The sequence below is a fragment of the Lepidothrix coronata genome, unplaced genomic scaffold (genome assembly GCF_001604755.1).
Source record: "Lepidothrix coronata isolate B3197 unplaced genomic scaffold, Lepidothrix_coronata-1.0 Scaffold28, whole genome shotgun sequence".
In the NCBI taxonomy this organism is placed as follows: Eukaryota; Metazoa; Chordata; class Aves; order Passeriformes; family Pipridae; genus Lepidothrix; species Lepidothrix coronata.
This window is the reverse complement of record NW_016690208.1, coordinates 3177789-3190221: the sequence shown is the minus strand read 5'-3', so window position 1 is coordinate 3190221 and position 12433 is coordinate 3177789. Positions and strand designations below refer to the sequence as shown.

The window sequence follows — 12433 nt, the reverse complement described above, 5'->3', positions numbered from 1 at the left end:
ATTTCAATGACAAAAATTGTAACCATTGCATTGCCAGGACTGAGTCCTCCAGGAGAGTTATTTTCCATGGGGAATTGTGCCATAGCATCAGGTGACACTGTTGACATCTCCATATGGAGTAAGATGTTTTGTGCCTTATGAAAGGCACAAGTTTCTAGCCTTGAAATTGATTTTTTTCTCTTTGTCTGCCTGGAAAAGAAGGTAACTTTGTGTCCCTTCCTCTCTTTCTTCCACTCTCCTGTTCTCTTTTGCTCTGATTTAGCCGGGGTTCTGTCAAAGTTCTGGCACCAAAGTTTGCTGTAACTTTGAGATCACACAAAGCATCTGATCTTCACATACTTGTTGTTTTTGTTTTTTTTTAAAGCAGACTGATGTGGTACGTTGTAAACTGCCAGGAGCACTTGCTAATTTAGTAGTTAATGACAGTCACAGAGAGTGTTTTTCTTGCCCCTGGAGAGGTTTTAGACACAGCTGGGGTAGATTTGCCACTATCAATTATGCACAATTTTAAACAAGAATTGGCCAGCAGGGGCCTCTTTTTTTTTTTTTGCAGAGTGCAGAGCGTGAAGAATGGGAATATGGCAGCTGGTACCTGCCTGAGACAGGGAAGATATATAGGAGTCAAGAAAATAAGGGAAAGATTAATAGCTTACTATTTTTAAAGTTGCAGTTTCAAATCAAAAGTTTAAATGCTACATTTAAAAGTGACCCAGTGGTGGTTGGTGTTGTATTTTTGTTTTAATTCAGCATCCTAACTTTATTGTGAGGCTTGATCTGGCCCTGGTATAGCCACAAGTAAGTCAGTAGTCTCTGTTTTTAAAAACCATCTGGGGAGTCAGGATCCTATCTCAGACATCATGGTGTGTTGTCTTTATATCCTTAAATGAAAACAAGGTATGAATTCGATGGGATTTAATGGTATAGGTCTAATTTCACAGACAATAGTTTTCTAAAAAGGGCTTGGCTTTGGGCTCCACTCCACCAATGTCTATCCAGAGCAGCTCCAGGTGATGGCAAATGCCAAGGATGAGAATCTGACCTAAGAAAATAGCTCAGGTTTAGAACAGTCAACATCTGGATCCATCCAGGTCAGCCTCATAAAACAGCTGGGTTTAAATTACAGGACCTAAAGGGGTGGAAGGCTGTGGCAGAGCTTCAGTTCTCTGGAGATGTGAAAGCAGCTGGATGGAAGGGCAGTGGAGCCATCCTGGAAAGGGACTCTCCGTAGCAGGAGGAGTGTTCCTCATTCCCTAGTACAGGGATACCAGGATTCAGGCACACAGCACTTGCTTGTCTTATGGCAACACTCATAATTTTTCATTACAGGTACTTTAAGTGGTGACATTATACCCAGAAAACAGGAAAAGCACCACCAAATAAATTCTTCCGAGGACAGCTCTGAGCACTGCCAGTTGTTAATAACTTGGATTAACTGGGTTGGCTGCCATCTGGAACAAATGCAGCTCAGGATTAGTTGAGTGCTGTTGTGTAGGTCAAAAAAAATCTTCCTTCACTTATTGTGTGGTTGTGACATATTTTTCCAAAAATGCTGTCTCACGATCAGGTGTGAAATAACACTTCTGCCACCTGTGCCTCACCTTCTCCTCTCTCCCTTTGAGAAGGGAAGCCATCAGGATGCCCTGGTGACCTCCAGGATCTTAGATGATGCTGTCTGAGTAGCCAGAAGCGACTGGAATACCCCTTTGGAATGCCAGATGGCTGGTAGGAAAACAATGTTATATTCCAGCTGTTAGAACTGGAATATATTCCATCGTCATCCAAAGGCAACCAGCTCTCATTTGACTGGGTACACAGTGAAGGTGTCATCAACATTATTAATTTGTTGGAATTTAATCTCTAATGTGTCTGGAAGCTGCAAGAGATCAGATCAGTGATGTCAAGTACAGTGAGGAAGAGGCAGGATTCTGACACTCATTTTGCCTTTTAATATTTGTGTTAATGGTTTTATTATCAGTGCAACCTGCGAGGGCTGGACCTTCTCCTGGGAGATGGAACAAAGGAGAAGGGACAGAGCTGTGCTTATGAATCCCTTGGCTCCAGTCCTGCATCCAGCAGCAATGTTGCCACTCAGTGGGAGTCAGGGGGATGTTTGTCCTCAGAGACCTGGGAGGTTCCACCCAGTTCTGCCCCACAGAGCACCGGTCTGTAACTGGGAGCACCAGTCTGTAACTGGGTGCCAGTGATTTTTGGTTGCCTGTGGGTGGATGCTGAGCCTGTGACACAGGATTGAGGATTCCTGGAGCACCTCACCTGGTGCTGACTGACACCACTCACCTGTTGGAGCTGAACTAACAGCCCTGGAAGGGGAGCTGTGCTGGATGCTAATCCAGCAGGATAATGTGGTGTACTTTGATATGAGGCTGTGTTTCCTCGCCTCCCTGCCTGCCAGTTCTGATGACATCTGTTTCATATTTCCCCTTGATAGAAGTTGTGACACATTACAACGTACAAAGCCTGGCTGATTCCTAAAGTGAGCTTTACAGAGGATGCATTTATGTGAAAAAAAATCACACTTGGTGTGTGAAAGGGGGCCAAGCTCTGCTTGGAGATGAATCCGGTGCTTGCAGGGAGTTGTTCCAGTTACTGCTGGATCAAGGTCATGGGTGCAGCTCTCTGTCTTATGGGGATTTCCAGGAGAAATCCAGCAAATATTATACCTGGACAGCTGGAGGGTCAGGTTTGTTATGTGATCAGAGTCACAGTAGGCTGAGAGAGGGACAGAGGTGAAATGTTGCTCAGCAATACCTTGAGGAGCTGCAGGAGATGTATCACATAGCCAAGGCTAAGGCTTCACAGAGTGCACACGTAAATGGGCTTTACTCATGTGAGTAAACCTCCTGGGGCTGCATAATAGGCTGTGTGGGGTATGTGTCTCCTTCAAAATGGTAATAAAGCTTTCTAATTGGAAGTATTTTAAGTCTAGACTGTAGTTCTGTCAGTGGTTTTCCCCTTCATCTTTTTTTCCTGCTTCTGAACGATTTTAAACTGACAGCCCTGGGGAGTGTTGTTTTCTCTTATCTATAGGAGATGTGTGGAATGGCAGGGTAAGGCATCCCACCTTCCCCTGGAAGGACCCTTGGACTGGGAGTTTGTGCTGTTGAACAGCATATTCTGTGTGTGTTGTTATATATTGGATGTTGGGGGAAAAAAATCCGTATTAGCAGGGATGTCTGTACCCTCCCACATCTTCCCTGCACTCTTCTTTAATGGTGACACCAGACTGGATAATAAGCAGCATCTTGTTTAAAAAGGAAGGGAATCTCAGACAAGGCTTTCAGAGTTCATTTTGTTGGCAGCTTTTTAAGTGGAGTTTTTTAGGCTCTTCTGTTTCAAATACCATAATACTTTTTGTGTGTTAGTAACTATGAATTACGACAAGCTTTCTTGATATGCCAGGTTATAATCCTTTAGTGGGTTTGTTTATTTGAGAATATAATAGGAAGCCGTATCAATTATCATGACTGTATAAATGTTGTTCCTCTCTACTAGAATATTCATCTTGAGACACATCATCAGATGTTACCTGTTCTGACAATCACGTTTTTGTGCCATTGTTGGGCAACAGAAACAAAGAAAAACAAAATGTTAAGAGTGTAAGGGATAAAAGAGTGTTGAAACTGTTGTTCTTTTCCTGTCTTTGGAATCTCCAAGATCTTGAATGTTTTATTCCTGGCTGTTATTTTGTTACCACAGTGTGAATAGAAGTCATTATCTGTAAACATTTGAGAAGAGAGATGATTTTCATAACTTTAAATCCTACAAAGGATTCTCGTAATCTGCTATGTGTACGCCAAGGTAAAGCTCAGCCTTTCATCTGGTCTGATCCCACCCAGTCAGTGTAAAATGTTCCTTTGGTGACTGTCTAAAGCACGCAGAATCTCCTGTGAGAGGCAGACAAAAATGAAAATAGGAAGCCTGGCCTTGAAGGCAGCAGCAGGAGAAGGTGTATTATAAAGAAAGATGTATTCACAGCCTTCAGGTCGTGCTCTCTTGGTAAAAACTCATTTTCATAGGTTCAAAGGAAGCCTCACTTTTTATTTTTATTGCATTAATTGTTGAATGTGATCTTTGTGCAGATCTGCTTTAGTCTCCAGTAGCTGGGGGACAGGGGACTCAGGTCTGCTCAAACTCAGCAGTTTGTCAAGAATTTTCTGCTGAAGAGATTTTGAACATGAACATAAAATTAACAGGACTATTATAATGAACCAAAGTGCCAAGGGGGAGTCAGTGTGAGATGGGCACAACAATTTATGTGCACAGTGTGGTGTGCCTGGGGTCAGGAGTGGTGGATGTTGCCCAGTGTCACCCTGTCAGTGCACACAGCACACACAGTCAGTGTGCCAGAGAGCTGCTGCCTTGCTGTCCCAGAGACCAAAAACCTGTGAGGAAAAGGAGCTTGAGGAGAGATCCTGTGCCTGTGCTCGTGTGGGTGACGCTGCAGGTTTGGGTGCTACTGTCACTGCCATGTTTGAGTGTGCTCTTTGTTTGGGTAAGGATTAACTCACACTCTGAAGGTCACAGGTGATGTTCTTGGGGTGTTAATGCACTTAATTGTTATGTTCTCCACAGGGTATTTTTCTTTAATCTGCCCTACGAGTCCATCATGGAGCGACTGTCCCAGCGGAGAACGGATCCCATCACTGGGCAAAGGTTTGCACTCCTGCCTCATGTTTAACATTTTTCAAGACTGCCAGTGAGATGAAAGCACCAGGTAGACTTCATAGAAATCTCAGGAACTCGGGAATACTGTACTCTTGCTTAGGGATTCCTTAAAAGAAAAGTTCAAGCTTTCATAGCTCCTGGAGCACCAACCCACCTTCCTGCTGCAGCAGCTGCTCCTCTCAGAACAGGGCATTTTAAATCCTGGAGCCTACAGGATTTAAAACCTACAGGAGCAAATAGCTCGGGTCTAACATTTTAATGGTAACTGAATTGGTTGGTAACATAATGCTGAGGGAAGATGTCTGAAACCAAGCCTAAATGCAGATGGTTTTCAGACATTCCCATGGGAGTTTTGAGGGCATCCCAGCTGGGGAAAATGGAAAACTAGCTGCATTTTACTTCCCCAGGCTCCTGTGATGGTCCTGTCTGCTGGGAGGTATTAATACATTTCCTGCTCAGTAGAGCAAACTCGTTGGAGCCACTGAGTCACTGGAAGGTTGGGCTCTCCAACGTGGCAGTTCATCTCGCTGGCATCACATCCCTTTGTCTCCCCAATGACCTTCAGCTTTACTGCCTTCTCCCCCCTTGCTTTTTGGGGAACAAGTAACAAATTTATCTTCCTAAATACCTGCTGGAAATGGTGTGTATTTACAATTTCACTTGTGGCCTGTTTTTATGGTTCCCCCCACTTAAATTTTTAAACCACTGTTTTACTTTTCTAAAGGTTGAATCCTACCGCCTCGAAGACAAATACTGAGCCCTCAAAGATTAAGGCCATAAATACTGGATTTGTCCCAAAGTGAGAGCTGATTATTCAGACATCTCACTCGAGGTGCAGCATTAACTTGTGACAGCAGCAGTGATTTGCTGTAACTGCTCTCTTTGCTTTAGTAATGAGCGATGTGGTTGTTCAGCAGAAATGAACAGGCTGAAGCAAATCATTCACACATCTTTGCATTTCTTATCATCAGGATTAGTATCTGTTCAGTATCTGCTCCAGTTAACACGCTTTCCTCTTCCAAACTCTGGGTTTTATTCCTCCCCAGTTCCTGGTGAATTGAATTGTTTTAGGTGCTGTGTCTAATCCTTGGCATCGTGTTAAAGCTGCACCACTGCAGGGCAGGGGAGAGGGTGGCCTTCAGCTGTGCCCTCAGTGACTCTCCTGTCGAATGGACTCTGTGTCCACATCCAGTACCAGCTGCAGCTGGAATGCAGCTCTGTGCAGAGACCCAAACTCTGCTTCTCTCCTTACCTTTGCATCTATCCCAAAACCGTCAGAAAATTTGGCTGTACAGGAAGAGGGATAAACTGGTTTGTGTCAGGGCAGAGGAGGCATTTACTCAGAGTTAGAATTACCAATTCCCGTGGCAGGGAATTTAAACACCTGATTGCAAAGGAGCTTTTAGAGATTGTTGGGAGCCTCTGGCAATGCTGGAACTCCCTCAGAATTCCTTTGGTGTCTGGCAGGACTCTGGGGATGAGAACCCTCTGTCCTGCTGAATCCTTTGCTTTAAAACCCCATCCTAAAGTAGAAAGAGGCACATCCAAGGAACTGTGATAGGCAAAAACATGGAGTATCAGGAAATGGGTGCTGTGTCCTCAGCTTGGGCTGACACAGTGGCATTTCTCTCTCACCTCCAGGTACCACACCACATTCAGACCAGCTCCCACCCCAGAGATCCAGGCCCGGCTCAGGCAGAACCCCAGAGATGAGGAAGAAAATATTGAGAAGCGCCTGGAAACCTATTACAGGAATGTCAAGGACCTGGAGGATTTTTATGAAGAGGCCTTTTATGTCAATGCTGACCAAGACCCTTATGTTGTCTTTGAGTTCATAGAAAGCTGTATCATTAAGCCCCTTCCATGTAGGAAATTTAGACATTTATAATTAAAAAGGATGGTTTCTGGAAGAGTTGATTTTAAATTTTTCCCTGTAATATTTGCAGTCTGGTTGCTGAAGTGGCAGGTTATCACAAGGGAAGAGGAAGTCAGCCAAGCTGTGTTAAATTTGGAGCTCACCAAGGCTGAGTGAAGTACAGAGAGTAAGAAACTGGGCTTTAGAGGAAATATTTTTGGCTTTTGCTTCATGATGTAAAGTATGAAACACTGTGGTGAGGGAAGTCCTGTTTAATTCAAATATCTTTTTCTCTTTCTGAATAGTGGTTTTGTCTTAACTGTGCAATACCCACGAAGCCAATCTGGACTATTAAAGCTGTTAGATGTGTTTGTGTCTTAATTCACCCAGTGCTCTCCAGTAAAACCACACAAGCACTGCTCTGTCCCAGGCTGCTGCCAGCAACCACTAAAGAATGAGGAAAACAAAGCTCCCAGCTCTGCAGTGAACTGTCCCCAAAGACAACACAGTGTTTGAGGTCAGGGTGCAGAGGTTTTTACTCCCTTGTCAACTCAGATTGCTTAAAAAATGCTGATAAAACTCTCTGCAGAAGCACCAGCCATCCCTGTCACCCTGTTCTGCTGGGTAGGAAGACTCAGAACAGCTGGAAAAGATCTCCAGAGCCACAGGAAGCTGTCTGCAGGTTCATCATTTTCAAAACCCAATCAAGGACCTAACGAGCTGCAGGAGCAGAGAAGTTACTAATTCTGTTTTCCTGGGGGAAGCACAGCTTCCAGTCTGTAGCTGCCCTGACTGGGCTGTGCTAGGGCAGGTTGGTGCTCAGGATTTTTGCTCTGGCTGGATCTGGCTGCAGTAAATGCTCAGGTAAGTCTTTCTTAACTGGCAAATCTCTGATGAAAGGCACAGCACTCGTTTAGCTGTCTCAGATTCTGCACATCCTTAATGCTTGTGGGAAAGGGGTGTGATTTGTGCTGTGGCTCAGAGGGGAACTGCGTTTGATGCCTCTATTACAGCTCCCTCTATTCCTCCCTTGTGTGTGAGTGTGAATTCCCCCTGAGCAGGGGATGGGGAGGAGCTTCAGCTTTCTCCTGGAAGTCTCTGTGTCTGGGAATGTGCAGGAGGCAAATGCCTTCTCCCTTCAGAGAGGACAGGCCTCTAGAAGCCTTTTGGTTTTAGATGACTTTTCTGACTTGCTATAAATAGCTTTGGGTCTTTGTTGCTGTTACTGTGTGTGTGTCTGAGTCTGTTTGGAGAACTGAGGGATGTACATGCCGAATTTCCTTCTTGTTCCTCTAGAGTAATTTCAGGCAGGAAGACCCTGGTTATCTGGATAGCTATGGAAATATTGTGTTATTTTGGGAGGTTTTAAAGTCAGAATTTTCAATACCTGTGGCAGGGTTGGTGAATGGGAGTTGGACTTTGCAGCCTTGAGGGCCTGAAATCTTAAAAATCTCAGAGTATCTTTGAAATCTAAGAAAGCCAAATCCAAGCAGCTGAGTCCTCGATGCCTCTTGCAGTGAGAAATTCCAACTCCTGGTGCCAGGCTGAGGCAGAGGCTGCTCCCAGGGCACAGGGCTCAGCCACAAACCCTCATGTACAGCTGGGCAAGGCATTTGTAACAGTCCTACCTGTTACAAATGTGCTGTTTGGTAGCTGCTCGGGCAGCTGGTTTTTATGCCATTGCTATCAAGACATGCTGTAGCATTCATGCATAATTGGGAGCCCTTCTATTAATAATACATGGGAAGCTCATCTTGCTAATATCACCTTCATCTGAGCGTTCCTACTAAATATTTTGATAGATGAAATGGGAAGAGAGTGTATTTAAATACTGTTTGTACTGCGGCTGGGGTACAAAAGGGACAGCGCATCTTTAATTAGACAGGTACATCTGCTTAATTAATTTAGCTGTAAAGCCCTTTTTCCTCTTCATTCTTTCATCTATATGCGGGCTCTATATTAGTTCTGCTCCGCTGGTTCCATAGAAACTGAGAAAAAGAGCTCAGTCTCATTGAGATGCACTTGGCATGTCTGGGTATGGAGTCTCAGGTCAATGGTCAACCCCCAAGGGTTTGCAGCAGGCCTGAAGTGCAGAACGTAAGGGTTAGCAGAACATGCTAATACTCATGTAGAACTCTCCCTCAGAAACAACTAAAACAATTGACATTCATTTAATTACTGTAAACGAAACAGCCCCTGCATGACTTTGCATAGTAAAGCCTGTTAATGCCAAAAAGGTTCAGTGGGTGGAAGGAGGAATTAGGCTTTTATAATTGGAATGCAACACTTGAAAACCAATTTGGTAACTGCGCTTGATTTTATTAGCATCTGATTCTGGCAAAACAAATGTTGAGCAATGAGAAAAACAAGGTAAAGAGGAGGTGGGAAGAACACAGCAGGGATTAGATTTTACTTATTGTACGGCTTGTCTGGGTCTGGAATGGACATCTTCCATCACTCTGCTTCCCAGAGACACTTTGCAGAGAGGGCTGCTTGGAGGTTGTGCCATACCCTATATGTTATGCTGTTCATTACCTAGTTGAGCAACAAGATGTTTGTCCAACTGTTCCACAAACTTTTGTGCCACCTGCTCCAGACACCAGATCCTTCAGTGGTGGAAGGACACTTGAACACCCCTGGACAGGAGACCCTGTACCTCTGGCACCATCTCTGCAGGAACCCCCTGTAGCTCCTGGAAGGTTTCCCTGCTCTTACCTCTCCCCTGAGGTTTGGATACTGCTCAGGTGATGGCACCAGCCCCAGCCATTAACCCTGACCTGCTCCATGGCTCTGAGGAGCAGGAATGGCTCTTCCTCATCCTCCCCCCAATGCCAGAGCTGTAGGTGGCACCTGAGCTTCCAGCAGCTGTGCCTGCAAGGCTGTCCTGCTTCCTAAATAGGAAGTCATAGAGGAAAGGCTCTGTATTGGAGAGATTACACTTGTACAAACAGGTCTCCTGTAAAGAGTATTTCAGGGCATAACAGTGTGATCTGTTGGCCTTCAACTAGGACTGTGTTTGCATTCAGTTCTTTTATGTCAAGAAACCCTTAAGGAGGACAGAGTAAGTGGTGTTGTGTTGCTCATGATCACTGATGATACATTAGCCCGTGGAAATCCTGGTAAATTTAAGAAAATCAGGGAGATACTTATTGTCTTTGTGCATTAGCAACCATAGCATTTCCTCTCTAGAGATATGCCACAGGATTAATAGGATGAGGAAACACACAAAAGGAAAGGGTGACTGAATGATGAAGCCGCTGACCCAGAGCTGAATTGAAGTAAAAGGCAGCAATGAGGTCCCCTGTCACCACTTCCAGAGCAGGGGGTGTAATTTGGAGACAAGACTGAGTCCTCATGACCCCAAACTCCCACCTTCGTTCCAAGAATGGCATCCAGCACCAAGGCACTGAGACACTGTGCAATCCAGAGCTGTTCTGCTTATCCATCAAACCTGGACTAGCCTGGATTTCTTCATCCCAGTGGAGGAGGGACAAACTCTGTTATCAGTGTGAGAAGCAAATCTTACATGCTATCAGAAGCTGCTCATCAAGGACAGTGACACGTTAGCTTTGGATACAGAACAGAATCTTTGGCTATTAATTCTCAGCTGCAAGAGCAAATACCACAATCCTTTAAAAAAAGCAGCAGTGCATCAGGAACCCTCAGTGTCTGCTGGTGTGATTCTCCCTCTGGAGATGAGGCATCATGAACAGCCAGAGTGTTCACCACCAAATGGTGAAGTAGTTGAGGACAACCTTCAACTATTCACTTGTTTGAAATATCCTGCAAAACTTAGGCAAAACCATAGTGAGATAAACTCCCTGATTCTGTGGGATTTCTTCTTGCAACACTTCACCTTGTGTCTCTGCTATGTGTTAGTTTGGGGAGGTAACTCCATTAGTGGCAAAATAGCACGAGGATCTGGCAGCAGGTGCTCCCACCTTGCTCCAGTTTGCCTTTCCCATGGGATGAAGGCAAGAGGTTTGATTAGGACAGTGTGTGGGTTGTTACACTGCTCCAGGAACGGGACTAACCTCTGTGTTCCCAGAACTGCACATCATGAGTCCAGGAGGCAAAAGGTCTCCTGCAGCAGCCTCAGCTGCTCACTGGGCAAAAAAACTCCGTCAGAGCAGCACCAGGGGTTAAATGTTACTGTCTGAGGTGGGCTCTGCTATTCCAGCCTGTGCTGGTTAAAAATGCACTGAGGGATGAGTGCTGGTTTAAACAAAAATGAAATCACAATTCCTGTGTACTGTTGTGAATGGGTCAGGTGAGAAGTGAAAGCTTCGTGCCAAAGGATTGCCACTGGCATGCAAAGCTGACATTGTGGGCTTTAAAATTCCCCTCTCCCTGCAGTCTGAAACCAGGTTAAATAAACTGGCAATGCTAGACTGAGTATTTACTGCCTTGAGAGACAAGGAAAATAAACATTAATGCCGCCCCATTAATGTGAGGTGTGCTAAGCTTCTACATGGGAAAGCATTAAAACTCAATCCAGGGAAATTCAAGAGTTCCAGAAGTAATCACCAGGAATCAATCTGATCTGTTATCATGCTGAACCTTTGGGTCAGCCAGACCGAGAACACTTCAGCAGATCAGGATATCTTTATGGTTTCTGAGCCACTATCAAAGAAGTGACCTTTGACTTTTTCTAAGAGCACTGACATGGTTCTGCAGAGCTCCCTCCCCTTTTCCACAGGCAGGAGAGTTTCTCAATTGGAACATTTACTGATGAGCAGGTCACGACTGTCAGGGCAAGGACTTGCAGCTTCCACTCAGAATACTTTCTCAAGCACCACAAGTAAACCACCTGTTCAGCTCATGCTGGAAATGGATGTTCTGTTCCCCTCAAGCCCCATCAGCACTGGGAAGGAGTCCAGTGTTGTCCCAGGTCCCAGAGCTGGCCCCAGACTCCACACACGTTGGGTATTGAGGTTACTCTGTGTTTTACTGGATGCCATCACGAGCTACATTTCCTTTCTTTGCAGACACACTGAAGTAATTTCAATTTTCAATGCACAGCAATAAAAAACTAAACATTTCTTTAATACAATTATGGTACCACTTCCAAGGATATTTACAAACGAGGCTAATTATTTTACAGATGAATGTGCTTCTGCTGTTCTAGGCTACTGTAGTAATATTATTCTCAGCACAATCATGCTTATGCATGAGACACTGAACAGAAGGACAGCTGACTTGTTTAATGTGAGCTGAACAAAAACTCGTTCCTACTGAAGGTGAAGGAACGTTACCAAAATATGCATAGTCATTGAATCGAGGAACCAAGCACCAATCACACATGCACTGTTGGGAGACTGATGCTGTCAGGACAATTCCATGATTTTTCAACAGCTGTAGAGCACCTCCCACACAGTTAAAGTGTCAGGAATCACAAACAGGGCGACACCTCTGCCACTGATGCTCTGCAGAATGGAAATACATAAACTCAGGATTACTTGACAGTTAATGGATTGAAGTTAACAAGACAAACTGTACCAGGTAACCAGACACGTTTTGGAGGTGTTATTCCTCTAACACTGCATAGGAAGTTGAAAAAGATTCTCCTGCTCCTGGTAGGAACAGATGGCAAAGAGAGAGAGATGTTTTTTCTGATAGGACAGTCAGAAGGCAAAATAAATGTCTGGGCTCAGCCACACTACATCATTGGTGTGTTTATGAATCTCTAGATGAGGGAGTCAGGCTTATCCTAAAGGAGCCTACAAGAAAGATGGAGAGAGACTATTTACAAGGGCCTGGAGAGACAGGACAAGGGGGAATGGCTTCACACTGACAGAGGACAGGGTTAGATTGAGCATTAGGAAGAAATTCTTCCCTGTGAGGGTGGGGAGGCACTGGCCCAGGTTGCCCAGAGAAGCTGTGGCTGCCCCATCC

At 44.8% G+C, this 12433-nt stretch overlaps 2 protein-coding genes across 7 annotated transcripts in view; one reads left to right on the top strand and one right to left on the bottom strand.

The window, feature by feature from the left end:
- Positions 1 to 6919, top strand: part of AK8 (adenylate kinase 8) — a 66996-nt gene extending 60077 nt beyond the window's left edge. For all 6 annotated transcript variants that reach the window (XM_017810013.1, XM_017810016.1, XM_017810012.1 and 3 more), the window contains 2 exons: positions 4591 to 4671; positions 6325 to 6919. In XM_017810013.1, coding sequence (XP_017665502.1) covers positions 4591 to 4671; positions 6325 to 6521 — 278 coding nt within the window. In that variant the 3' untranslated portion in view covers positions 6522 to 6919. The remainder of the gene's footprint in view (positions 1 to 4590; positions 4672 to 6324) is intronic.
- A 1925-nt stretch (positions 6920 to 8844) lies between these two features.
- GTF3C4 (general transcription factor IIIC subunit 4) overlaps positions 8845 to 12433 on the bottom strand; it is a 13744-nt gene continuing 10155 nt past the window's right edge. Inside the window, exon 6 of the mRNA XM_017810007.1 lies at positions 8845 to 11964. The gene's annotated coding sequence lies outside the window, so the exon portion shown is untranslated. The remainder of the gene's footprint in view (positions 11965 to 12433) is intronic.